A 27,874-nucleotide genomic window follows, 5' to 3' on the forward strand; every position below is an offset into this window, starting at 1 on the left:
TATGTAATAACACTTAAGAATGTAAGAAATAATACATWAAAAAAACGAAATACTGCATAATTTCCTCACATCTCTGTCGGTGCCATCTTGTGTCTCTCAATCAGATTCATATGGAATGCTTTTCCAAAAGTCTTGAGGGAGTTCCCACATATGCTGAGCACTTGTTGGCTGCGTTTCCTTCACTCTGCGGTCCAACTTATCCCAAACCATCTCAATTGGGTTGAGGTCCGGTGATAGTAGAGGCCAGGTCATCTGATGCAGCACTCCATCACTCTCCTTCTTGGTCAAATACACAGCCTTTACACAGCCTGGAGGTGTGTTTTGGGTCATTGTCCTGTTGAAAAACAAAACAAAACACAAACCAGATGGGATGGCGTATCGCTGCAGAATGCTGTGGTAGCCATGCTGGTTAAGGGTGCCGTGATTTCTAAAGAAATCACTGACAGCATCGCCAGCAAAGCACCCCCACACCTCCTCCTCRATGCTTCATGCGGAGATCACCCGTTCACCTACTCTGCAGCTCACAATGACACGGCGGTTGGAACCAAAAATCTKAAATTTTGACTGATGAGACCAAAGGACAGATTTCCACCGGTCTAATGTCCATTGCTCGTGTTTCTTGGCCCAAGCGAGTCTCTTTTTCTTATTGGTGTTCTATAGTAGTGGTTTCTTTGCAGCAATTCAACCATGAAGGCCTGATTCACGCAGTCTCCTCTGAACAGTTGATGTTGAGATGTGTCTGTCACTTGAACTCTGTGAAGCATTTATTTGGGCTGCAATCTGAGGTGCCGTTAATTGCCAATTTCTGAGGTTGGTAACTCTAATGAACATATCCTCTGCAGCAGAGGTAACTCTGGATCTTCCTTTCCTGTGACAGTCCTCATGAGAGCCAGTGTCATCATAGCMCTTGATGGRTTTTGCGACTGCACTTGAAGAACTGTTCCGGATTGACTGACCTTTATGTCTTGAAAATTAATGATGGACTGTCATTTCTCTTTGCTTATTTCAGCTGTTCTTGCCATAATATGTAATTGGTCTATTACCAAAACGTGTATACCACCTCTACCTTGTCACAACACAACAGATTGTCTCAAACGCATTAAGGAAAGAAATTCTACAAATTAAGTTTTATCAATGCACACCTGTTAATTGAAATGCATTCCAGGCAATTACCTCATGAAGCTGGTTGAGAGAATGCCAAGAGTGTGCAAAGCTCTCATCAAGGCAAAGGGTGGCTACTTTGAAGAATGTCAAATATAAAATATATTTTGATTTGCTTAACACTTTTTTGGTTCTACATGATTCCATATGTGTTATTTCATAGTTTTGATGTCTTCACTATTATTCTACAATGTAGAACATATTAAAAATAAAGAAAATGAGTAGGTGTGTCCAAACTTTTGACTGGTACTTTAAATAAAATATACATAAATAAAAATATATCAAATACCACCACTTCTTCGTCCAGTGGTGCCAAATTGTTTTGGAATTGTGACCCACTTGAAGCTTTCAGAATTGTTTTCTGACTCGTTGTGCACTTCAGTTCATAGGCTATTTAAGAATAAAATGAACACAGCTACCCTTACCTTTCCTGCCTCGGGCAGGGGCTCCATAAGCTCCGCCCCCTCGGCATAAATCTGGAMAAGTAACAGCAGATCTCGGGAGCGCACCGCCTCCGACAGCTTGCCTGGAACCGTGGCTTTGCCAGTCTGGTGGGCAAATTTGTGGTCCACGTATTTAGCGTTGATGTACTCCTTCCTCACCGTCCTGCCATAGAGAATATAAGGTTTGTTTCTTAGCATAATTATCTGTTTGCCAGTGAACTAATACTTAGACCGGTATCAGAAATGCATTTGATTTGCACCACACGGAGAGAATTTATATTTATTGACACAGTCAGGGGTGAAAGTAAGCAGGTACAGAGTAAAGTAAATAGTGGTGGTACACCGTATCGGTAAAATATTTGCCTATCACAATAACAGCACTCCCTGGTTTCAACCTTTGAAGTTCAGATGGAACAGTAAATGTTGGGAAAGTAACTGGACACTGACTGTAGGCCTCCTGCAGAATTAAGTGTTCCTCGCAGTAAAATAATAGACCAAATGTTAATTTTGTCTCGGGACAGGATTGGAGAAATAGGATTTCTTTCTTTCAGCATCTTGAGATAATGTGAATGCGAGCTTAAGGACTGTCTTATGTAGCATAAACGTGTATTTTTTTCTTCCAGCGACATAAAACTGACAGTATTTTACTTTCAACCAAATAAAATATGCATCCAGATTAACTGAAARACTATCAGAAACATGTTGGACCGTTTTCACAGATTTTGAATTTCCTTAAAACCAGTTCAACTGTTGTAATTTGGAAATTTTGCACAGAAAATCTCCCTGGTCCCTAAATRAAATCTAATGTTATTCGTCACATTCTTCGTAAACAACAGTTGTAGACTAACAGTGAAATGCTTACTTACAAGTCATATTCTAACAATGCAGAGAGAGAAAATAGAGAAATAATAGAAAACTAAACATAATAATAAAAGTAATAGATACACAATGAGTAACGATAACTTGGCTATATACAYGAGGTACCAGTACCGAGTCGATGAGCAGGGACACGAGGTCATTGAGGTAGATATGTACATACAGTATAACTTGAAACAAATTGACAAATAAACAGTAGCAGCACCGTATGTGATGAGTCAAAAAAGTTAYTGCAAAAAAAAGGTCAATGCAGATAGTCCGGGTAGCTATTTGGTTAACTACTTAACTAACTATTTAGCAGTCTTATGGCTTCGGGGTAGAAGCTGTTCAGGGTCCTGTTGGTTCTAGACTTGGACATCGTTGCTCTGCGAGAGAAGCAGAAATGAAAGAGAACTTTACAGATGTCAACTAGATTGTCGATGATGCATTCATTCTATAAATGTATGACATTATTCTGGTGAGGAAAGTCTTATTTTAGTATTCTAGAGCGTCAAGTAATGACAAGAGAAGCAGTATGTCGCCTGTCTAATAATAGACACGTCGACTAACAAATAGCCTACCAAATTTCAGAAATGATAAGCAGAAAAATATCTAAATGAGGCTTAAACATTATTACTTTTATTACGTTCCTGTCCAGGTTAKAAATGTCTCAATTGCCAAATATTATTACACTTTCTGGTGTTTTTCTTGCACAGGTATTTTTTACATCCGTCAAATGGCTGGTGTGCTGTTGGAATTAATTTAGAGGGGATGAACGTGTGCAGRAGTGGAMGATCCTCAGAGGAGGAAGAGGAGGACCATCCTACTGAGTGAATTTCATTTTTTTATTATAGTGAAACATTAAAAAAGTTATAATTTTTAGACAAAACTATACGAAATATATTAATTTAACTGATTAAAGCACACTGTTTTGAAATGAAGGTCTATAGTAGCCTCAACAGCACTCTCTGGTGTAGCACAACGGTGTAGCCGGAGGACAGCTAGCTTCCGTTCTCCTCTAGCTACATTGACTTCAATACAAAACCGAGGAGGCTCATGGTACTCACCCCCTTCCATAAACTTACATGGAAAATATAAATCTAGCTGTTTTTTCTATATATCGGCAGGACAGAACAGCTGTGTCCAGTAAGCTGACGGAAGGGGGTGTGTCTCTCTTTGTCAACAACAGTTGGTGCGCAYTCTCTAATATAAAGGAAGTCTCAAGGTTCTGCTCATCTGAGTTAGAAAACCTCATGATAAGCTGTAGACCACWCTATTTACCAAGAGAGCTTTCAAGAGTTTTCATCTATATTTTTTTGTAGCTGTCTATTTACCACCAGGCCATAAGCAAACAAGAAAGTGCAGAAGCTAAGAGGTAAGAGGTCTGGTAAGAGGAGGGATGGGGGTGTGTGTCTATTTGTCAATAACAGCTGGTGTGAGATGTCTAATATTAAAGAAGTCTAGTGATATTTGCTCGCCTGAGGTAGAGAACCTTATGGCAAGGTGTAGACCAAGAGAGTTCTCATCTATATTATTCGTAGCCATCTATTTACCACCACATACCGATGCTGGCACTAAGATCGCACTCGACCAACTCTATAAGGCCATAAGCAAACAAGAAAATGCTCACCCAGATGTGGTGCTCCTAGTGGCCAGGGATTTTAATGCAGGGAAACTGAATCCATTTTACCTCATTTCTACCAGCATGTCTGATGTGCAACTAGTGGCGAAAACACTCTAAATCACATCTACTCTACACAGAGATGCATACAAAGCTCTCCCTCGCCCTCCATTTGGAAAATCTGACCATAACCTCATCCTCTACATTCCTGCTTACAAGCAAAAACTCAAACAGGAAGTACCAGTGATGCGCTCAAAAGGAAGTGGTTCGTTGAAGCGGATGCCAAGCTACAGGATAGTTTTGCGAGCACAGATTTGAATATGTTGCGGGATTCATACTATGGCATTGAGGAGTTTACCACATCAGTCACTGGCTTCATTAATAAGTGTATCYACAACGTAGTCCCCAGAGTGACCGTACATAAATAGCCTGACCAGAAGCCATGGATTACAYGCAACATCCGAACTGAGCTAAAGGCAAGGAGCGGGACACAAATTTGGATGCTTATAAGAAATCCCGCTACGCCTACGAACAATCAAACAGACAAAGTGTCAATACAGCACTAAGATCGAATCCTACTACTATAATGATTTACAAAGGGAATACCATCCGCAAGCTGCCCAGTGACGCGAGCCTACCAGACAAGCTAAATGCCTTCAATGCTTGGTTCAAGGCAAGCAACACTGAACCATGCATGAGACCACCAATTGTTCTGTAGCCGATGTGAGGAAGACTTTTAAACAGGTTAACATTCACAAGGCCGCAGGGCCAGACAGATTACCAGGACGCGTACTCAGAGCATGAGCTGAGCAGCTAGCAAGTGTCTTCACTGACATTTTCAACCTTCATCCAGTTTGACCAGCAGCATATCACCCTGCATCCCACTGCTGGCTTGCCTCTGAAGCTAAGCAGGGTTGGTTAAGGTCAGTCCCTGGATAGGAGACCAGAGGCTGCACCCTTTCCMCTGGCCTAAAAAAATATCCCAATGCCCCAGGGCAGTGATTGGGGARATGGCCTTGTGTAGGGTGACGTCTTTCAGATGGGACATTAAACGGGTGTCTTGACTCTCTGTGGTCACTAAAGATCCCATGGCACCTGTCGTAAGAGTAGGAGTGTTAACCCCGGTGTCCTGGCTAAACTCCCAATCTGGCCCTCATCATGGCCACTTAATCATCTCCAGCTTCCAATTGGCTCATTCATCCCCTTCCTCTTCTCTGTAACTATTCCCCAGGTAGTTGCTGTAAATTCAAATGTGTTCTCAGTCAACTAACCTGGAAAATTAAGGGTTAAATAAATACAAATAAAATGTAATACKTACATGTTTCAAGCAGACCACCATAGTCCCCGTGCCAAAGAACGCCAAGGTAACCTGTCTAATGACAACGCCTACGCCCTGTACACCCTGTAGCAATCAGATCTGTAGCCATGAAATGCTTTGAAAGGTTGATTATGGCTCACATCAACACCATCATCCCAGAAACCGTGGACCCATTCCGATTTGGAAATGCCTCCACAGATGACGCAATCTCTATTGCACTCCACARTGCCCTTTCCCACCTGGACAAAAGGAACACCTATGTGAGAATGCTGTACATTGACTARAGCTCAGCYTTCAACACCATAGTGCCCACGAAGGTCATCACTAAGCTAAGGACTCTGGAACTAAACACCTCCCTCTGCAACTGGATCCTGGACATTCTGATGGGACGCCCCTAGGTGGTAAGGGTAGGCAACAACCAATCCGCCACGCTGACCCTCAACACGGGGGCCCCTCAGGGGTGCATGCTTAGCCRCCTCCTGTACTCCCTGGTCACTCTCGACTCTGTGGCCGCACATGACTCCAACACCATCATTAAGTAAGCTGACGACACGATGTTGTAGGCCTGATTACTGACAACGATGAGACAGCCTACAGAGAGGATGTCAGAGACCTGGCAGTGCGGTGCCAGGAGAACAACCGCTCTCTCAACATCAGCAAGACAAAAGAGCTGATAGTGGACTACAGGAAACGGAGGGCTYAGCACGCCCCCATTCACATCAACGAGCTGTGGTGGATACGGTCAAGAGCCTCAAGTTCCTCGGTTTCCACATCACTAAGGACCCATCATGGTCCTAACACACCAACACAGTCGTAAAGAGGGCACGACAKCGCCTCTTCCCCCTCAGGAGGCRGAAAAGATTTGCCATAGGTCCTCAGATCCTCAAAAAGTTCTACAGCGGCACCATAGAGAGCATCATGACTAGCTGCATCCCCGCTTGGTATGGCAACTGCTCGGCATGTGACCGCAAGGCACTACAGAGGGTAGTGCGTATGGCCCAGTACATCACTGGGGCCGAGCTCCCTGTCATCCAGGACCTCTATGCCAGATGGTGTCAGAGGAAGGCCCTGAAAAGACTCCAGCCAAAGACTCACAAAGTCAAAGACTCAGTCTGTTCCCTCTGCTACCGCAAGGCAAGCGGTACCGGAGTGCCAAGTCTGAGACCAAAAGGCTCCTGAACAGCTTCATCCCCAAAGCCATACGACTGCTGAACAGTGAATTATACAGCTTCCCGGATGTTTTGTTTTCACCCCCTACCTACATGCACATAGCACTTTAATCAAATCAATCACCTAACCAAACCTACATGTACATATTACCTCAGTCAATCACCTAACCAAACCTACATGTACATATTACCTCAGTCAATCACCTAACCAAACCTACATGTACATATTACCTCAGTCAATCACCTAACCAAACCTACATGTACATATTACCTCAGTCAATCAACTAACCAAACCTACATGTACATATTACCTCAGTCAATCACCTAACCAAACCTACATGTACATATTACCTCAGTCAATCARCTAACCAAACCTACATGTACATATTACCTCAATCAATAACCCCAACTGCCTCATACCCCAGTACACTGACTCAGTGCCAGTACTCCTTGTATATAGCCTCGCTATTGTTATTTTATTGTGTTACTATTTTATTTGATCAATTTTTATTTTTATTTTTACTTTTTAACTGCATTGTTGGTAATTGGCTAGTAAGTAAGCATTTCACTTCAAAGTCTACACTTGTTGTATTCGGCGCCTGTGACAAATACAATTTGATTTGATTTGAGATATGTTGACTATGACATTAGCTACTATGGTGATTTATTTGAAAATCAGATTGAAACATTATGACTGGTTCTGCTGACTGGGATGCCACATAATAAAAGGTAATACATTTTAAAAGACATATCTTTATTAATTATGCCCCTCCAGATAGGTCTTGTACCGGCAAGTAATTACATTTACTTTCTGCTATAACCTGCTATGACAACAACCATTTTAGATTTCAGAGGGGTTGAAAAGATTAAAGGGCTAAATTCACATTGATTTCAACTTGACTGATGTTAATTCAATAACACTCACATGTCACTTGATGGGGTGGGCTTTGGCGAGGGACATGGAATATTGCCTTCCATGATGCCATTGAAACTACTGTTCCCTATGTTCTTAGCCAGCTGAGGAGAGAGAGCAGAACRGGTGGGTTGAATGACATGTAAACGGCCTTTGAAACAGACAAAGTTTAGTAGTTAAACATACCATATACTGTGCCTTTCAAAAGTATTCAGACCCTTTGTATTTCTTCGCATTTTATTGTGTTACAAGGTGAGATTAAAATTGATTTTGATAAGATTTTTCATTTTTTGTCACCAATCTACACAAAWTACTCTGTACTGTCAAAGTGGAAGATTATTKTTTTTTAAGATGAATAAAAATGCTCTGACAGCTGGTGCTTAAAGTTAGTGAGGGAGGTAAGAGTCTCCAGCTTCAGTGATTTTTGCAGTTCGTTCCAGTCATTGGCAGCAGAGAACTGGAAGGAAAGGCGGCCAAAGGAGGAATTGGCTTTGGGGGTGACCAGTGAGATATACCTGCTGGAGTGCGTGCTACGGGTGGGTGCTGCTATGGTGACCAGTGAGCTGAGATAAGGCGGGACTATACCTAGCAGAGACTTGTAGATGACCTGGAGCCAGTGGGTTTGGCGACGAGTATAAAGCAGTGCCAGCCAACGAGAGCATACAGGTCGCAGTGGTGGGTAGTATATGGGGCTTTGGTGACAAAACGGATGGCACTGTGATAGACTGCATCCAATTTGCTGAGTAGAGTGTTGGAGGCTATTTTGTAAATGACATGGCCGAAGTCAAGGATCGGTAGGATAGTCAGTTTTACGAGAGTATGTTTGGCAGCATGAGTGAAGGATGCTTTGTTGCGAAATAGGAAGCCGATTCCAGATTTAATTTTGGATTGGAGATGCTTAACGTGAGTCTGGAAGGATTGGTTGAAGAGCATGCATTTAGTTTTACTTGTATTTAAGAGCAGTTGGAGGCCACGGAAGGAGAGTTGTATGGCATTGAAGCTCGTCTGGAGGTTAGTTAACACAGTGTCCAAAGAGGGGCCAGAAGTATATAGAATGGTGTCGTGTGCGTAGAGGTGGATCAGAGAATCACCAGCAGCAAGAGCGATATCATTGATGTATACAGAGAAGAGAGTCGGCCCTGTGGCACCCCCATAGAGACTGCCAGAGGTCCGGACAACAGGCCCTCCGATTTGACACACTGAACTCTGTCTGACAAGTAGTTGGTGAACCAGGCGAGGCAGTCATTTGAGAAGCAAAGGCTGTTGAGGCTTTGTATTTAAGCCAAAAAAGTGTATTCCTTTGCTGTGTTCTTTTCCCTCAGTATTCTTTAGTGCCTTCTTGCATACAAGTCGCATGTTTTGGATATTCTGTATATTTTATTCTTCTTTTCACTCTTATCATTTAGGTCATTATTGTGGAGTAACTACAATGTTGTTGATCCATCCTCAGTTTTCTCCCATCACAGCCATTGAACTCTGTAACTTTTTTTAAATCCCCAATGGCCTCATGGTAACATCCCTAAGCTGTTTCATTCCTGTCCTGCAGCTCAGTTCAGAAGGATGACTCTGTCTTTYATGTGTCTGGGTGGTTTAATACATCATCCACATAATAATTATTAACGTGACCATGCTTAATTAAAGAGATATTCAGTGTCTGATTTGCTATTGTTACCCATCTACCAATCACTGCCCTTCTTTATGAGGCTTTCAAAAACCTCCCTGGTCTTTGTAGTTGAATCTGTACTTTAAATGCAATGCTTGACTGAGGGAACTTACAGATGTTGTATGTATGGGGGACAGAGGAAGGGTTAGTCATTTAACAATTATGTCAACCCCTTTGGAGGATTATTTCACACAGAGTGAGTAACTTATTATATGATGTGTTAAGCCAAATCTTACTCATGTACTTATTTAGGCTTGCCTAAACAAAGGGGCTGAATACTCATGGAACGATTATATAGTAATATTATTATACAAGAACATTTTTCTTTCACTTTAACATTATATTTTATATTATATTATTATATATATTATATTATATTATTTATATATTTATATATATTTTTAATTTGAATTTTGTGTAGATAGTTGACAAAAAAATACAAAGTGGGATTAAAATAGATTTAATTGTAACACTAAATGTGAGGAAATCTAAGGGGTCTGAGTAGTTTCGCAAGYCACTATGATTAAACTAAGATACAATAAAAGTCCATGTTGACAGGGAACATTGTCTTGGACAGTATTGCGGTATACAAAATAACACACCTGGACAAAGAAATTAGGAACAAGATTAAGCAGAGTCCTAGACTAAAAATATGCAGTAATTCCATAGAGATAAATTAGTCTGAGTGATGGAAACTGACCCTTTACACATCCATCACAAACATAACATATACATTCATTGCATACTGCCAATGTCAAACACATCATGCATCTCATTGACAAGAAACTGAAAAGTAACACAAATACACCAACATATTTATTTGATTCTATGGATTTAAAAAAAGACTCCAAGCTACACTTGAATGTTTAAAACCTAATAGAAAGTATATAGAACTATAATGGACCTATATCATTTTTGAAAGAACTGCCCCTCTTTCCGGCCCGTAAATTCATTTTGACAAACAAATCGTGTGGCCCTGGAGCCTCAAGATGTGTCAGGATACCAATATACACTGAGTGTACAAAACATTAAGAGCACCTTGCTAATATTGATTTGCAACCCCTCCTTCCCTCAGAACAGCCTCAATTCGGTGGTGCATGGACTCTACAAGGTGTCGAAAGCGCTCCACAGGGATGCTGGGCCATGTGTACTCCAATGCTTCCCACAGTTGTGTCAAGTTGGCTGGATGTCCATTGGGTGGTGGACRATTCTTGATACACACGGGAAACTGTTGAGCGTGAAAACCCCAGCAGCGTTGCAGTTCTACCTACTACCATACCCCGTTCAAAGGCACTTAAATATTTTGTCTTCCCCAATCACCCTCTGAATGACACAGACACAATTCATGTCTCAAGGCTTAAAAATCATTCTTTAACCTGTCTCCTCCCCTTCATCTACACTGATTTAAGTGGATTTTACAAGAGACATCAATAAGGGATCATAGCTCTCAACTGGATTCACCTGGTCAGTCTATGTCATGGAAAGAGCAGGTATTCATAATGTTTTGTACACTCAGTGTATGTGTCAACATACCAAGAGTTCGGAGCTCCCCAGTTTATCTAGCTCCATGGACTGGATGCGGGAGATGTGGACACCCATCTCCCTGTGGATCCCAGAGCACTCGATACACGTCAGGATGCCAAGATTAGTAGACAGCCATTTTGGCTCTGAAAAGAGAGAACAGATGACAACAGTGTCTGGGGCAAGTCTAGCGGGTATGTCTCCACCTTCAGCACACACTAGAAATATTGCCCTGTGTGCATGGGATCGAATCCTGGTACCATCGCTATATACTGTACACTCCCCTCGCTCTATGACCCCTCTCATTCAATGCGATTGCTCACTTTATCAATAATACAACAAAAAAAATACAAAAAGAGGATGGGAATTTCCTACAGAAGTTGATGGTGCTTTAAACATCCAGACAACTGTCTGRCTGTCAGTCTGATTGACTGAGGTGCTGCTTATAAGGGACATTAGAGCCAAACAGTACTGAGACCAGGGTTATCAAATGTTGAATGTTGGACTCCCGAGTGGCGTAGTGGTCTAAGGCACTGCATCTCAGTGCTAGAGGTGTCACTACAGACCCTGGTTCGATTCCAGGCTGTATCACAACCGGCCGTGATTGGGAGTCCCATAGGGCGGCGCACCCGGTTTGGCCGGGGTAGATAAATAAGAATTTGTTCTTAACTGACTTGCCTAGTTAAAWAAKGGCTCAWATAAAATWAAAATMAAACAGTCAWWSKRKAKYSKWMSKYMTMSKWTWWWWWKKAKSYWMSRRRWYGSRTWAKKKCKAYSRMYYMRKAWTTRCRTWAAAAKSMYAAWAAACATGYATTATGTTTACATYCACACTAATAATTCAATATTAAACTGATTATTGCAGTAGGCCGAGTATGGCATTAGTCATACAAACACCTTACTCTGCTTATCTTAAATCGGTGRAAGGTCACAATCGAAGTAAGCYTACGTTGATTAAAATGCCTGTATTATTTAMCAATCTTTCTAATTATTASSACATGTAAACAGCTTAAGTTCCWGCAGTGTATTTGATCTGCYCCATGTGCTAGCAACGCAAGCCTCCCTCTTATGCACGAGTGAAGTATAGTTTTCACAAACAAACTTGACATGTCCAAACTCTGAATCAAATTGGCTTCCCAAAAATAACAAGTCGCTGTTTTGGAAGATTTATTTTGGTTGGGGACTTTTCTGCATTTATCAAAGTCCCATCAGGGAGATCGTTCTTCTTGCAAAGCATGTAAACGTTTTCATCAAACTATTATATTAACCTCAGTATTCACAGTAATTGTATTGTGTGCATGTAAACGTACTCACTGAAGTAAATTGACAACACAAAAACAATCAAAGGTTTATGTAGGGATTTAAGACACAATAACACTAGATATAAATAACAAACCAAATTGTTCAGCATTTGAAGAATGAATTCATTACGTCTATTGTTTTATCAATACTGTAAAAACATTGCAATACGAAAGACGCAGGAAGCAGATAGCACCCTTTAGATAAATGCATTTGAAAAGCCTTGCAAATATTGGGTGGTTGTTTAATGAGAACACAGAGAAAGGGAGAATAAAAAGAGAGAAAAAAGGGGCGAGAGGGGGAGCAGAGAGAAGGAATTGAGGGGGAGCAGAGAGAAGGAATGGGGCAGATACACATGCAGTGAAAGAGGGGGAAAAAGGGAGAGGGGGATAGTGTAGAACTGCATAATTTCTTCTGCATTTACAGAATACACAAGTAGCCAGAGCATAGGATCTGCCCTGATACTAGTGAGGTGGGAGAATCCTCCAACACAGGAAGTAGATAACAGGAGGTCCAAAGTGTCTCAGACTTCAGATTACCAACAGATTTGGATTATTAAGGGGTAGAAATGTAGTTGAGCGGTTTAGCGGTTAAGAGCGTTGGGCCAGTAACCGAAAGGTCGCTGGTTCGAATCCCCTAGCCAGCAAGGTGCCCTTGAGCAAGGCAGTTAACCCCCAACAACAACTGCTCCCTGGGTGCCGATGACGTTGATTAAGGCAGCCCCCCCTGCACCTCTCTGATTCAGAGGGCTTAAATGCGGAAGACGCATTTCGGTTAAATGCATTCAGTTGTGCAACTGACTAGGTATCCCCTTCCCTTCATATTAATAACCTCTAGATGATCAATGTCTTGAAATTGGGACAATTGCTGCTCAATATGTGACTAGAATGGCGTTGTAAATAACAGATAACTTTCCAGGACATAGACATGTTTTATATTGTCAGAAAGCTAAAATGACTGTTAATCTGCAATGTCCAATTTACAGTAGCTATTACAGTGAAGAAATGCCATGCTAGAAGTTTGAGGATTGTGTGCAAAAACAAAACACTTTTATCAAGGCAACTAGTTTGATACATTCACTTCTGTCGGTAAATACTTGACTTACATTCAGTAATCTTGCTCTATTTCGTCATCCTGAGGGTCCCAGAGATAAAATACAGCATAGTTTTGTTTGATAAAATAAATGTTTATATCGTAACACGATCCATGTTGTATACAGAGTTTTGCATGGATTCCGACTCTTTCAACAAAACAATTTATGAAATCTAATTGGCAAAACGTAGCTTAACCCAGTCAAGTTCCGTTTCTGTGTTTCAAACGTTTCTGTGTTTCATCATTTTACACTACGTATTGGCTACACAACACATCAATTAGCCCATGAAGGTCAGCCATCATTATGCACCAATGAGACGAGCGGTGTTCATTTGATTAACAGTGTCGTGGTCCAATGACCACCTGTCGTTTTGAAAAATAGCTAGCTAGATAGCAAATGAGCTGGACATTCCAGCATTATGTGAATGCCATTTGTACGATAAACAGCCATCATGCTAGAGCTGTGCGCAACAGTGTTCATTCTAAGAATGAAAGCAATGAATGAAATGTACACTTTCTCTTCCAAGAGAGGATGGGGTGTCCTTTTCTCTCTCTTTGAAATGTTTCCCAAGGCTATTGCCTTGGAAGAGCAGTTAGTGAAATTCTGCACTTTTATTTAGTATAAAGGTATCCGGATCTGGTCGCAGAGGGAACTCCCAAATAAGTTAGGCCTGGCCATTTCTTTTTGTTTTTGCCCTACGTTTTACTACACACACCAGCACACACAACCCACCAGTTACGAATATTTGTTAAGTGGTGTTAATACTGTGTTTAATTTATTGTGTGTGGTCTTTTTAATTTGCGTGTAAACTGGGTAAGCAGAAAGATGGAAATGTTTTAAATGTTTACAGGGAAATAAAAAGGGAAAGAAAATACATAATGGTTTTGAATGACCTTTGTCGTCACTTCTGGTGAGGCCTGATCAACCTCACTAGAAATGATAGAGACATTTGGTGAGATTTAAGTATAATATGAAGAAAGCGTATTGCTGTTGTTGTTTTGGTTGTTGTTCTTGTTATTGTCGTGATACAAATCTCACCCAATTGGGTCTGCTGTATGGTAAAGATTTCTCCCTAAGGGTTAGCTCTCTAACTCCCTGACCTGGTAACTCTGCTGTATGGTAAAGATTTCTCCCTAAGGGTTAGCTCTCTAACTCCCTGACCCGGTAACTCTGCTGTATGGTCAGAATTTCTCCCTAAGGGTTAGCGCTCTAACTCCCTGACCTGGTAACTCTGCTGTATGGTCAGGATTTCTCCCTAGGGGTTAGCGCTCTAACTCTCTGACCAGTAACTACGCTTGTATGGTCAGGATTTCTCCCTAGGGTTAGCGCTCTAACTCTCTGACCTGCGTAACGTCTGCTGTATGGTCAGATTTCTCCCTAAGGGTTAGCTCTCTAACTCTCTGACCTGGTAACTCTGCTGATGGTCAGGATTTCTCCCTAGGGTTAGCTCTCTAATCTCTGACTGGTAACTCTGCTGTATGGTCAGGATTTCTCCCTAAGGGTTAGCTCTCTAACTCCCTGACCTGGTAACTCTGCTGTATGGTCAGGATTTCTCCCTAAGGGTTAGCTCTCTAACTCTCTGACCTGGTAACTCTGCTGTATGGTCAGGATTTCTCCCTAGGGTTAGCTCTCTAACTCTCTGACCTGTAACTCTGCTGTATGGTCGATTTCTCCCTAAGGGTTAGCTCTCTAACTCCCTGACCTGGTAACTCTGCTGTATGGTCAGGATTTCTCCTAAGGGTTAGCTCTCTAACTCTCTGACCTGGTAACTCTGCTGTATGGTCAGATTTCTCCTAAGGGTTAGCTCTCTAACTCTCTGACCTGGTAACTCTGCTGTATGGTCAGGATTTCTCCCTAGGGGTTAGCTCTCTAAACTCTCTGACCTGGTAACTCTGCTGTATGGTCAGGATTTCTCCCTAAGGGTTAGCTCTCTAACTCCCTGACCTGGTAAACTCTGCTGTATGGTCAGGGATTTCTCCCTAAGGGTTAGCTCTCTAACTCTCTGACTTGGTAACTCTGCTGTATGGTCAGGATTTCTCCCTAAGGGTTAGTCTCATAATCCCTGACCGGTAACTCTGGCTGTATGGTCAGGATTTCTCCCAAGGGTTAGCTCTCTAACTCCTGAGACGGTAACTCTGCTGTATGGTAAAGATTTCTCCCTAAGGGTTAGCTCTCTAACTCCCTGACCCGGTAACTCGGCTGTATGGTCAGGATTTCTCCCTAAGGGTTAGCTCTCTAACTCTCTGACCTGGTAATTCTGCTGTATGGTCAGAATTTCTCCCTAGGGTTAGCTCTCTAAGCTCTCTGACCTGGTAACTCTGCTGATTATGGTCAGGATTTCTCCCTAGGTAGCTCCAACCTGGTAACTCTGCTGTATGGTCAGGATTTCTCCCTAAGGGTTAGCTCTCTAACTCCCTGACCTGGTAACTCTGCTGTATGGTTAGGATTTCTCCCTAGGGGTTAGCGCTCTAACTCCCTGACCTGGTCGCCAGTATGATAAGGGAATATAAGCACATTTTTTTAATGGTTTCAGCAAGTGTGTTGTTATGCTCTTTGACATTTGTCTTAGAAATTTTGGCATTAAGAACATTGGGAATGTAATAATTTGTCATACAGTGAATAGTTGGTCTGGATTTACAGAACCAGATATGTCTTAAACTGTTGTATTGGTATGTCCTCTCTCGAAGTTATGGCGACAGTGACTACAGATGGTATCTTGATGCATATAAGGAATAAATCGATGAGAACAGCGTGAGCTTCACCCCCCCTACCCGGCTGAAGAAAGGGCGACAAATGCGTTCACTGTGACCTTGTCCTTCACCACTTCTACCYWGAGACCGAGCCAGCAACCTGTACACAGCATCCAGTCGAAGCTATCAACTGCCTTTTCACTCATGAGTCACGAGTCCACGTGGAGTGAGCATGGAGAGATGCCGTCCCATCTTTCTCATGCTGCAGGTGTACTGGTGGGGAAATGGACAAGACATAATGCACTGTATAGGACAGTGGCGGCTCAGGTGAGAGACATTATCTAGGGTATCCACTTTGAACATGTGCCATTGGGAGGAAGAACTGAAACACGATCTAAAGCAGAATATGAAGAAACGCCAGAAGAAGAGTGCAGGGAAGGGGGGGGGGTCAACTGTGCCTGTAAATTTATTTAGGGTCGAGTTTGGAGGTTTACACACTGGGAAGCTTCTTGTAATTTAGATTAAAATGCATTGAGATACCGATCTGCTATTAACATGCCACTCGTTACATTGTAAAACAGGGATGAACAAGGGCTGTAATGAGAAAAGTTAATACTGGTTACACGAGTAGTACAAACTGTCTATATATGGTCCCCCGTTTGTAGATGTACATTCTAACCGTGTGTGCTAAGTTGAAGGTCTTGAATTTGAGGGATAGACTCAACGTGAAGCACTAAGGACTGTCATTCTAAATTTGGGTTGAATAACCATGATGGGCACATTGAATGTAGGGGTTTTGTTTTACCACGTTATCAGAATTCTCATGTTAAAGCGTATCAATACATATGGCTTTCTGGATGATAAAGCACAATTGACTTGAGCATGTTTTAAACTATATAAGTGGACAAGCAGCAGTGACTAACGTGTTATGGGTTAGATGGAATGATTATGTGCAAATGTATTTGTAGCCGGAGGCTAAGTACAGACGAGGCATGTGTTTGAGACAGAATGTTTGCATAAGGGTGTTAGTTGCAGATTCTAGCAGATGTAGTGTTGTCATTTCAGACACTATTGTCAACTTTCAGTGACAAATAAAGAAGGTACAACGCTTGAAAGAATAGCCACAGATCCCTGTACACAGGAGGCCACATCACCGGAAGGGAAGTTCGCTGAAGTAGTAGCATCACATCTCCTGCAGAGGGTGCCAAATGATAGGTGACCATTGCTGTACATTCARACCCCAGGGTGAYGGTAACTTGACTATTGTAGTGGAACATCTGAAAGAGCTCAGRGGTGATCTCGCAAACAAACACCAAACCAAAGTGATTGACTTGTGGTGATGAAGCAGGCACCAGTGTTTAGTTCATGTTTAATCATGTTAATGCWTGTTTGATGAAAATGCTTGTAAGTKATTTTCCATTAGGTTGAGACTAAGGGAGGTAATGTGGGGGGAAATTAGTCGTCTTTTACTACTTAGAAATGTGTCTCTCGTTATACGCTAGTGTTTTTTTCTAACCTGATACAAACCTGTCTTTGTGAGAGTTAGTCATAAGACTGGGCGTATAGCTAACATCCGTTTGGGTGAGACTGCAGCATATGAGACATCCCGTGGTTTTACTATCTGCAGGAAGTCAGCTATATGGAAACTTGCAGGAAGGAGCACATTATAGTGTGAACTYTGACAKAACACAWTTATAACGYTTGAGCCCTCATGCTATCTTGATCTGCATAGACAAACCGCCGCTGTTTCCACCCATCTGCAAAACTGCCACGAAGACAAGTTGTACTTTCTATAAAAGCTGAGAGCCAACTCTGTTCATTGGGCTTTGGATTGTTAACCACTCCATTTTTGCAAATCTTAGAATAAAGTTGTGGTTTGAAGAATCCACAGTCTCTCTCTTCCTTTTGGTTATAATGTTCACCACACTCCTAACTACTGCCGAGGTTTGGTGGTCTTTCTGGCGCTTATAGCTGCCGAAGCGTCACCCAGATGGGTGCTACACTTCAGTAGCGGATCATCCAGCTTACCTACAGAGGAGGCAGCGACAACGTACGAGGTGCCTGATGAAGAGCTCCGGACCTGTCTGAGTAACTGACTGACTCTGTGCCATTGAAGCTCCTTCCGCTTAAACTAGTGCTCAGCCTTTCTGAACTGCCTGGCTGAACAACACCTTATCATCTGAAGCTGTGGAGTGGAAGATCATCGCCCAAGACCTGCCGGATCTACATTTGTTTTGTTCGTTTTCAAAAGTGRATTTGAGATTGTCTTTGTAATGAAAAGCGCTATATAAAATAAATCTATTATTACTGTATGTTTGGGATGATGAGAGATCACAAACCACATGAGGGCGCAAACAGACACACACTCTGTCACTCACCAGCCGCACCACAGTCACAGCAGATTTCGTTGCCAGGTATCCGTAGCACGTCTTCTATGATGGCTTTGGTCAGGTCCTCCAGGGTGTCCTCTCCTCCTGTACTCTGCTCCCCGCGGAACGCCTTGTTCAGTGCCTCCTCTTTACTGTTGGTCAGCACCGATATCCAGCTGCACACACATATATACACTGTATACAGTGAGACACCCTTGAGCAAAAAGGACTTCATAAAATAAATCATTCAAATACTGAGCTATATTGTATGGGGACATTATTCTATGCTAATACAATTGCTCAGAGAAATAGATTTTGTTTAACAAGTAATACATTTTTTTCTCAAAGAGAGGGGACAAAATTATTGACTCCCCTGTTTTCAATACTTCACCGTGCGAGGATAATGGCAGATCTTTTCAAAAATGTTTTATGAGATTGGATAATACATTGGGAGGGTTCTTAGACCATTCCTTATTTCCTTTTGTGGTCAATTAATAAATTTGATATGTGCTTGGGGTTATTGTCTTTCTGAAGATCCATTTGCGGCCAAGTTTCAGCCTCTTGGCAGAGGCAACTAGATTTTTAGCTAAAATGTCCTGGTACTGGGTAAAGTTCATGATGCCGTTGACCTTAACAAGGGCCCAAGGACCAGTGGGAAGCAAAACAGATCCCCCACCATATTTTACAGTCCCCAAATGCACTAAACACCATGTTCAGAGTCTCCTTCATACCGAGCACTGACATTCAGGTGTACACATGCGCACACACACACCATATAGTAGATTATCTTACATCACAAACTCCTGTTCATCTTCAGCCTGGAAATGATATGTGCGATTATCTGTAAAAGAGAAATGACGGACATACAGTACCTTAGTGCATAGCTAGTATTACTCGATTAGAATGACTAGAAGTAAAAACACTAACTGTGAGAGCCCTATTTTTACACACACAAAAAGACAAAGGGCTTCTCCCTCACTGTCTCGGAGCATGGGCTCGGTGAAACACATAAAATACTTCCAAATACTTGAACATTGAGGTGTGTGCCGTGTTTTGGTATAGTGGTAGCACTACTGACATTGCCGCAGACAGAGGGTCCATCCCTGAGTTAGTCCTTCACAGTGTCAGTTTCTTTTTTAAGTATTTGTCTTTATTCAGACAGTATCATTGTCTTCCGTCAGATACCGGGACATCTGCACTGATTTGTCTCGTATCTCTCAAAGAGTAATGGGATAGACCAAAAGAAGTCCGGCTACAATGATCATAACGTTCAAAAATATATCCTCGGTTGTAATGACGCTTGGTCATAGCTAAATATACAAGGCTGAATCCGTAGGTTCTTTTCGATGTGTTGACACATTTAATAACATACATTTGAAGGTACAAACGACATAAGTAGCCATGTTCCCAACTGCCGTCCTGTTCTGACGCATAAGCACTAGTAGACAGTATCAATTACCCCTTTCATCACATACAGTAGGTGACATCGCCTAATGAACCACATTTGTGACCGACCGGCTCAAATCGGTCTTATGTGGAAAAATGTGAAATTGTGTTTTTTTTACATTGGATAAAAGTAGAGACTCAGAGCTACAAAATGGTATATCATACACTGCATTTTTGAGGAACAATAGGAGAGTAATTCTGCTTTGGAAGTTGATATACTTGGAAACTCACTTTTGAGAAAATGGCCTATGAATGTCTTGGTACTACTACTGGAGAGCTCTCATTTGTCTGCACACATTCAGCATTGTTCACACTCTCTTAAGCCAGCCCCACCCATCTCTTTAAGGATTCACATGTGATGTCATGTGCTAAACAGTGAGTAGTGTAGTGAAGATTAAGACTAAAAGTGGTAAAAGTAGTAGCCTACAATAGGGAAAAATTCCAGGTAAACAGAAAGTGTCCAGATAAAAATATTTATAAATATTAGATGACGCTTACTCAGACACACTTGTCTAAATTGATGGGTCATGTGACCACATCCAGCAGTGGAAAAAGTACTAAATTGTCATACTTGAGTAAAAGTAAAGATGCCTTAATAGAAAATGACTCAAGTAAAAGTCACCCAGTAAAATACTACTTGAGGAAAAGTCTAAAAGTATTTGGTTTAAAAATACTTAAGTATCAAAAGCAAATGGAATTGCTAAAATGTACTTAAGTAACAAAAGTAAAATTATAAATAATTTCAAAGCACCATTTTTTTAATGTATTTTTTTATTTCAAGATAGCCAGGGGCACACTAACACTCAGACATAATTTACAAACAAAGTATTTGTGTTTAGTGAGTCTGCCAGATCAGATGCAGTAGGGATGACCAGGGATGTTCTCTTGATAAGTGTGGYATTTTTCTCCCCGACGCCCAATAGTACTCGTTACATTTTGACAGAAAAATTGTCCAATTCCCACACTTATCAAGAGAACATCCCTGTTCTTTTATGGAGTAAAAAGTACATTATTTTAATTCAGAATGTAGTATAAGTATAAGTTGCCAAAAATATAAATAGTAAAGTAAAGTACAGATACCACCAAACAATACTTTGGAACTTTAAAGTATTCTTACTTAAGTACTTTACACCACTGGCCACATCTTGCTAATTGGATGGGTCTCTACAGAAGGTGTAAATGGTACAGCCAAATGGTTACTTGCATAGTAGCAATATCAGAAATAGATAATAAAAATAATATACAGTATGCACAAGAACAATATCAATAACGATATCAGTGATAGACAAGGTAGTTATATGCATACAATCAGGGGTAAAGTGGCTGAGCAGCAGGATAAAATAATAAATAGTAGCAGCAATGTATGGCATGTGTGTTAGGAGAGTCATTTGAATAGAGGCCCTGCAGATAATGCTGATGACTGGTCTGTCCGAACCATGCATGAACAAGTGAATCTATATTCGGAGAGCCTGTTTCTGTCCTGCCCTTGACTTTGGTGCAGGGCATGTGATGTCCATTGCCTCTTCGACGCAAAAATCCCTGATCTTCTCAAAAGATACATTTGTCTAGCTGTGTCCAGTCCAGGCAGATCATCTAAGGTAGCAATGATGTGAGCGTTGCGCAGCAGCTGAAACCTGGTCCCGACTGAGTCTGAACGCTCCTTGGTGACAACAACACCAGGCTCCAGAGCATCGAAGCTGTAAAACAGGAAATAACATTACAACCTTGCACAACATCAATTCACCTCCCAAGTTTAGATAAGAATAACCTCATACAATGGAAATAATTTTTTACCTGAAGTGCTGGTACTGCTTGATCTGTGGCAGCGGCGTGAAGTATGGAGTGAGGTGTTGTTGCCAGCCATAGCTTTGCACCAGCATCGTACCATCCTCCAGTCCAACCAGCTGTGGGATGTTGACCCCTCCTCACAGTGCTGTCCTTCACAACACCAGCAATATCAGACAAAGTGTTCACTCTGGTCTTTCTAAAGCGCTGCTTGATGAGGATGAAGCACCAGTCGGTGCAGCCAGGCACAATAGCAGAGCACAAACTTGTTCTTGTTTTGGCCACTGCAGTTATCACAATTCAGGTACACACCTAAAGAAAGACCCTTGAATGAGTAGGTGTGTCCAAACTTTTGAGTGTTAATGTATGGATGTATGTATCATCATAGTTGGTAAAGAAATGTGCATGTAGTTGATGACTGCGCTGCTGCCTTTGCATACATGAAGGGCACTTTTCGGCATTTTCTGTATGATCGATGAGAAACTCCATATTGCAAATGTACGGTCCCTTACTAGACGTCCACGAATGTTTGTAAAATTGGCGAACGGAGGCGGGCTGTGCACCGGGGACAGATCTTCTGGGAAGTCATCGAACGAAGTCTCTCGGACATTCGGTTTCCGTTTTATAACATTTTCCAATTTTTGTCATTTTTCTAATGTCCCGGTAAATTCCACCAGATGGCGAATGGAATCTTATTGCAAATGTACAAAACATCACCAATCACGACATGGCCATTTCTCCTAAACGAAAAAGACTTTGAAGATGAAACTTGGTGAGCATAAGTTTGGACTAATGGGCTGATAGCCCAGAAACAAGATGGCGTCGAGGCCTCAACGCTTTTTGAGTTAAGGCCATTTTTCTGGGATTAAAAGTCAAAAACGAAAATAGAGCTCTAATTTGACCGCTTCATGTCAAAGTATATGAACCTACGGTGTCAGCAAAAAAAGAACCAGCTGTTTATCGAATTTAAGAGAAATCTTACAATGTACAATTGGTGATGCTCAAAGAAATGTGTTTTTTCACACAAAAAGTTACAGATCCAGCTGCAGCGTGTTCAGACGAATCCGTTAAGGTGGGTTTCGGAGCTCTGCGAGATGTCTGCGATTATCTGAAATCACACACACTCATTCAACCCTCTGTAAATCAGTCAGTTCTTAACGTAAAGACTTAAAACTCAATATTCTGTAAGAGCCTACCCCAAGGAGGATATATATTCACTTTCAGCTTCCGGTGTCAACCGGAAGTGCCTTAAATTGGGGTCATAGGGGCTGTTTCGAAGGGTTAACAAGGTCAGATCTTTACAAAACTTCATGTGTGTAATTAGGCAATCCTCATGAACTGTAAATCAGTCATTTCTCCCATTAGATTTCCAAGAAACTGCAGGGCGCCAAATTCAAAACAACATAAATCCCATCATTTAAATTCCTCAAACATACAAGTATTTTACACCATTTTAAAGATACACTTGTTGTAAATCCAGCCACAGTGTTCGATTTCAAAAAGGTTTTACGACGAAAGCACACCACACGATTATGTTAGGTCAGAGCCAAGTCACAGAAAAACACAGCTATTATTACAGCCAAAGAGAGGAGTAAAACAAGAAGCAGAAATAGAGATAAAATTAATCACTAACCTTTGATGATCTTCATCAGATGACACTCATAGGACTTCATGTTACACAATAAATGTATGTTTTGTTCGGTAAAGTTCATATTTATATCCAAAAATCTGAGTTTAGGTGGGACGCTACTGTCTCACTTGTTCAAAAGCCAGAGAAAATGCAGAGCGCCATAGTCAAATAAATTACTATAAACATCAAACTTTCATAAAATCACACATGAAAGATACCAAATTAAAGCTACACTGGTTGTGAATCCAGCCAACATGTCAGAATTCAAATAGGCTTTTCGGCGAAAGCAAACAAAGCTATTATCTGAGGATAGCACCATAGTAAACAAAGAGAGAGAAGCATATTGCAACCCTGCAGGCGCGACACAAAACGCAGAAATAAAAATATAATTCATGCCTTACGAGCTTCTGTTGTTGGCACTCCAATATGTRCCATAAACATCACAAATGGTCCTTTTGTTCGATTAATTCCGTCCATATATATCCAAAATGTCCATTTATTTGTTGCGTTTGATCCAGAAAAACACCGGTTCCAATGTGGTGTGGTGTCAGATGGTATCAGTTTGGTGGCAGAATGATATCTATTTGACTGATGGACAGTGACTTGCTGGATGACATTTGTCCATTTGCAATATGTTTAAACAGTGATAGACCATCACCAAATTGACATTCTGAAATCAACACCAACGAACAATGGAGAGGAACCAGAATCACTGCCCGGCCATCCCGAGTTCATCGGGCCAGTCAATTTCGCATTCCTGCAGTTTTTTTGAGCATGTCAAATTCGTGATGGTAAATGCCCATTGAAACATATTGCAAATGGTCGGCCGGGCACCTTTTGATTGGAACAGGTTACCAGGAGCATAAAAAAGTGTTTTAATGCCTTTAGGGGGTTGCACGGGGTCCACGGTTGGGTAGGGAGCACCCCCCACCCGTGCCCATCCAATAGGGGGTGCCCCTGGTCATTTTGGATGTTTTTCTCCAAAATCGTGAAATAACGACAGAGTCCCACTTCCCTCATGTCACCATCGAGCGATGGAGAGAAACCACTATCACTGCCCGGCCATCCCGAGTTCATCGCGCCAGTCAATTTTGCATTTCTGCAGTTTTTTTTGAGCATGTCAAATTCGTGATGGTAAATGCCCATTGAAACATATTGGAGAGGAACTCATCTCTCGGCACGCATTATCTCAGCCAATCATGACTAGCAGGAAGGTTTCTCACATTTTCTTTGGCTAAACCAACTAGGCTCAAAATATAACAACATAATTCGTATTTACAGATGACATAAAAGTTTGTTAAGGCACATGAAAGTTCACATGTTTGAGAAGGCATTTCTGCCAGAAAATGCATTTATATTTTTTTTACGTTCAAATGGCACCTCCTGTGAAGTCGTGGCTTGCAACATACGTCTAGTTTCCTGAAACGGGTCACATTTCACCCTCAAAATAGTCCGAATTAATAAAAGCTACAACAATAAATCCATAATTGATTTAGACGTTTTTTTGCTGAGGAAGTCTAAGTCACGCAATTTTACAGCCAAGGAGTTTGTGCTTGAAGGAACCGTATTAACGGAGTTTGAGAATAAGCACAAAAACTAAAGTAAATTTGTCCATTAGCTTGTTAGCTCTGAGCCAGTCACTGTGTGAAGCTAGCTAACTAACAACTAGGGCTTAGCTACAACTATTTAATCAGGTGATCAAGTTACTGGTGACCAACGTGTTTGCACATTTTTTGTTGTTGTTGAAAGATGCAGTTTCGATTCAAAGTTTATTGGTCGCATACACAGTTTAGCAGATGTTATAGCGGGTGAAGCTAAATGCTCCTGTTACTAGATCCTAACAACGCAGTACAATGTCAAACAAGTGCACAAATAATTAAAATATGACAAAAAAAGACAACATCGAAATCAATTAACAACACAAATAGCACTGTAACAGTGACCGCACTACCCTCTAGAGAGCTATGCGGTTGAGGGCGGTGCTGTTGATGAAACCATATGGTGATGCAGCCCGACAGAATGCTCTCAATGGTGCATCTGTAGACGTTTGTGAGGGTCTAAGGGACCAAGCCACATTTCTTCAGCCGCCTGAGGCTGGATAGGAGCTGTTGCGACTTCTCCACGGTGTCGGTGTGGTGAGACCATTTCAGGTCCTCAGTGATGTGCATGGCAAGGAAAATTAATGCTCTCTGTTTTGTCTCCTGTAGTCCATGATGAGAAATGAGAGACAAGATTCTCTGGTCTGATTAAACCAAGATTGAACTCTTTGGCCTGAAAGCCAAGTGTCACGTCTGGAGGAAACCTGGCACCATCCCTACGGTGAAGCATGGTGATGGCAGCATCATGCTGTGGGGATGTTTTCAGCGGCAGGGACTGGGAGACTAGTCAGGATAGAGGGAAAGCTGAACGGAGTAATGTACAGAGAGATCCTTGATGAAAACCAGCTCCAAAGTGCTCAGGACCTCAGACTAGGGAGAAGGTTCAACAACAGGACAACGACCCTAAGCACACAGCCAAGACAACACAGGGGTGGCTTCGGGACAAGTCTCTGAATGTCCTTGAGTGGCCCAGCCAGAGCCTTGAACCCGGTCAAACATCTCTGGAAAGACCTGAAAATAGCTGTGCAGCGACGCTCCCCATCCAACCTGATAGAGCTAGAGAGGATCTGCAGAGAAGCATGGGAGAAACTCCCCAAAAACAGGTGTGCCAAGCTTGTAGCGTCATACCTAAGAAGACTTGATGCTGTCATTGCTGCCAAAGGTGCTTCAACAAAGTACTGAGTAAAGGGTCTAAATACTTATGTAAATGTGATATCTGTTTTTTATTTTAATACATTTGCAAAAATGTCTAAAAACCTGTTTTTGCTTTGTCATTAAGGGATATTGTGTGTAGATTGATGAGGAAAAAAAACAATTTAATACATTTCAGAAAAAGGCTGTAACGTAACAAAATGTGGAAAAGGTCAAGGGTTCGGTCTGAATACTTTCCGAAGGCACTGCAGGTCCCAGAAAAAATGTGGCCTTTTATAAACACATTTCATGCAATTCTACATCCTTTTACATGACTGGAGACTAGCAGAATACATTCTAATTCCTTACTAATTATAACATTGATAGGCTACTTTGACACTGACAAACTGAACATCTGAGCTCAATAATAATGACCTTGTCTTGAATCCATCAATAGCCTAGGCCTAGGTGTGTGGAGACATATTGTAAGCTAAAATATGAGGAGGAAATTATAGTCCTAAAAATGCTATAAAGTTTCACTGACTCCCCCAATGATGCACAGCTCACTCACCTGCGATGGCCGACGCGCTCGTGCCAAAATAGGCTCAATAGGCCTATTTGGAACATATTTGGTAGCCCTCAGACAGATTAGAGTTCTCTTTTCAGCAGGAGCCATTTGCTTTCAAACCTGTGTTTTCCCGCAATTGTATTTGAAATATTGCAAAAGGCCTGTTTTGTCTACATGCTGTTCACAGACTGTAGGCGTGCCTTGTTATTGGGCTGCACACAATCCATAGCTAGGTAATGTTTTTAAGCTATTGATCCTCTGTGACTAACTTATAGGTCAAGTCCTGGTGTATTCATTTGAATTATTTCATAACAGACAGCAGTAACTCTATAACTTTGGCAAATGTATTTCAATTTATCAGGGTTACTGCGGCACCTCCAGCACCCTTCTATGATTCTATAAGGAAATAAATGGTGAAATGCAACGCTGGAGAGATGAGAGTTGAAGGCTCATGTCTATCAGAGCAGAGCGGGAGAGAGATAATAGAAAGTGAATCTCATTCCAGTTCTGTGAGAGAAACAGGCGCCCTTTTGTCTCACCACAGCAATGGCTACAAGTTGGTCTATAAAGGCTCCAATGTTGCGCCGGCCCAACATAAATCAATTCATAAAATATCAGGCACGTTTTCACATTTTGTTTTTAAGGGGGCAGGATAATTACATAGGATGGAATTTGAATTACCTCGGATTGATTTTATTATAATTTCTACATTGCAAACAGTAAAACAAACTACAATAATGCCAAGAGAGGTAACTGATCCTGGCAAATGGGTTTCGGCATGAAACAGTCCAAAATGTAGAGGTGTCAGATCCTGTTCCTGAACCTGAGATTGGAGATATAGTTTGATATAGACTAATTAACGTAGCAAAACAATTGTTCATAATCATTCATTTACAGTTCTGCTATTGAGTCAAGTATATCTAGTTGAAAATAATAAAATGGATTAAAAAATATATTTTCTAAAATGAATGTATTATTAAAGCGGTTATGAAAGTTATTTTCTTTTCTTCATCCATAATCGTTGATTACAAGATTATACAATTACTGAGCCAGCCCTACATGTGGTAGAGTTGGTGGTACCAGTCAGCCAAACTCAGGCACCAGACCTTCACTTTCAACTATACTAATCTCCCGTGGACAGATTCTGCGTGTAGACCAAGATAATCTGCCAGGATGGATGGAATGGAATGCGTGAGATCCGAGCAGCATTAGTTCAGTGGGGTGGAGCCTCAATTTCTAACACGTATGAACACAGAAGTTAATCACGCAGCTGACCAAATTACACAAGATTTTACAACTCTTCTAATCTCATCTACCCCTCTCAGTTGTATGTCCCTCACTCCACTGCTACCAAGAAATAGTATATTCCAAGGGATTATGTTCTCCTTCAAAAAAGTTTATGTGCTTCATGATTAGCTACGATTAGGGGGTGCACTATGATTAGTTATTGAGCTATGACTACTTAGCTAAGATTTTGACAACTATTACTGCATTGTATTAGGCACAGATCAAGTACAGTGGGGAGAACAAGTATTTGATACACTGCCGATTTTTCAGGTTGTCCTACTTACAAAGCATGTAGAGGTCTGTAATTTTTATCATAG

The 27,874-nt window shown here is 41.5% G+C and overlaps 1 protein-coding gene across 2 annotated transcripts in view; it reads right to left on the reverse strand.

Annotated features, from left to right (window-relative positions):
• Positions 1–27,874, reverse strand: part of asap1a (ArfGAP with SH3 domain, ankyrin repeat and PH domain 1a) — a 167,619-nt gene that overhangs the window by 22,901 nt on the left and 116,844 nt on the right. For both annotated transcript variants that reach the window (XM_023977522.2, XM_023977521.1), the window contains 5 exons: positions 18,905–18,953; positions 18,122–18,288; positions 10,677–10,810; positions 7,493–7,584; positions 1,587–1,767 (listed from right to left, as the gene is read on the reverse strand). In XM_023977522.2, coding sequence (XP_023833290.1) covers positions 1,587–1,767; positions 7,493–7,584; positions 10,677–10,810; positions 18,122–18,288; positions 18,905–18,953 — 623 coding nt within the window. The remainder of the gene's footprint in view (positions 1–1,586; positions 1,768–7,492; positions 7,585–10,676; positions 10,811–18,121; positions 18,289–18,904; positions 18,954–27,874) is intronic.

The sequence above is a fragment of the Salvelinus sp. IW2-2015 genome, linkage group LG32 (genome assembly GCF_002910315.2).
Source record: "Salvelinus sp. IW2-2015 linkage group LG32, ASM291031v2, whole genome shotgun sequence".
NCBI classification, from domain to species: Eukaryota; Metazoa; Chordata; class Actinopteri; order Salmoniformes; family Salmonidae; genus Salvelinus; species Salvelinus sp. IW2-2015.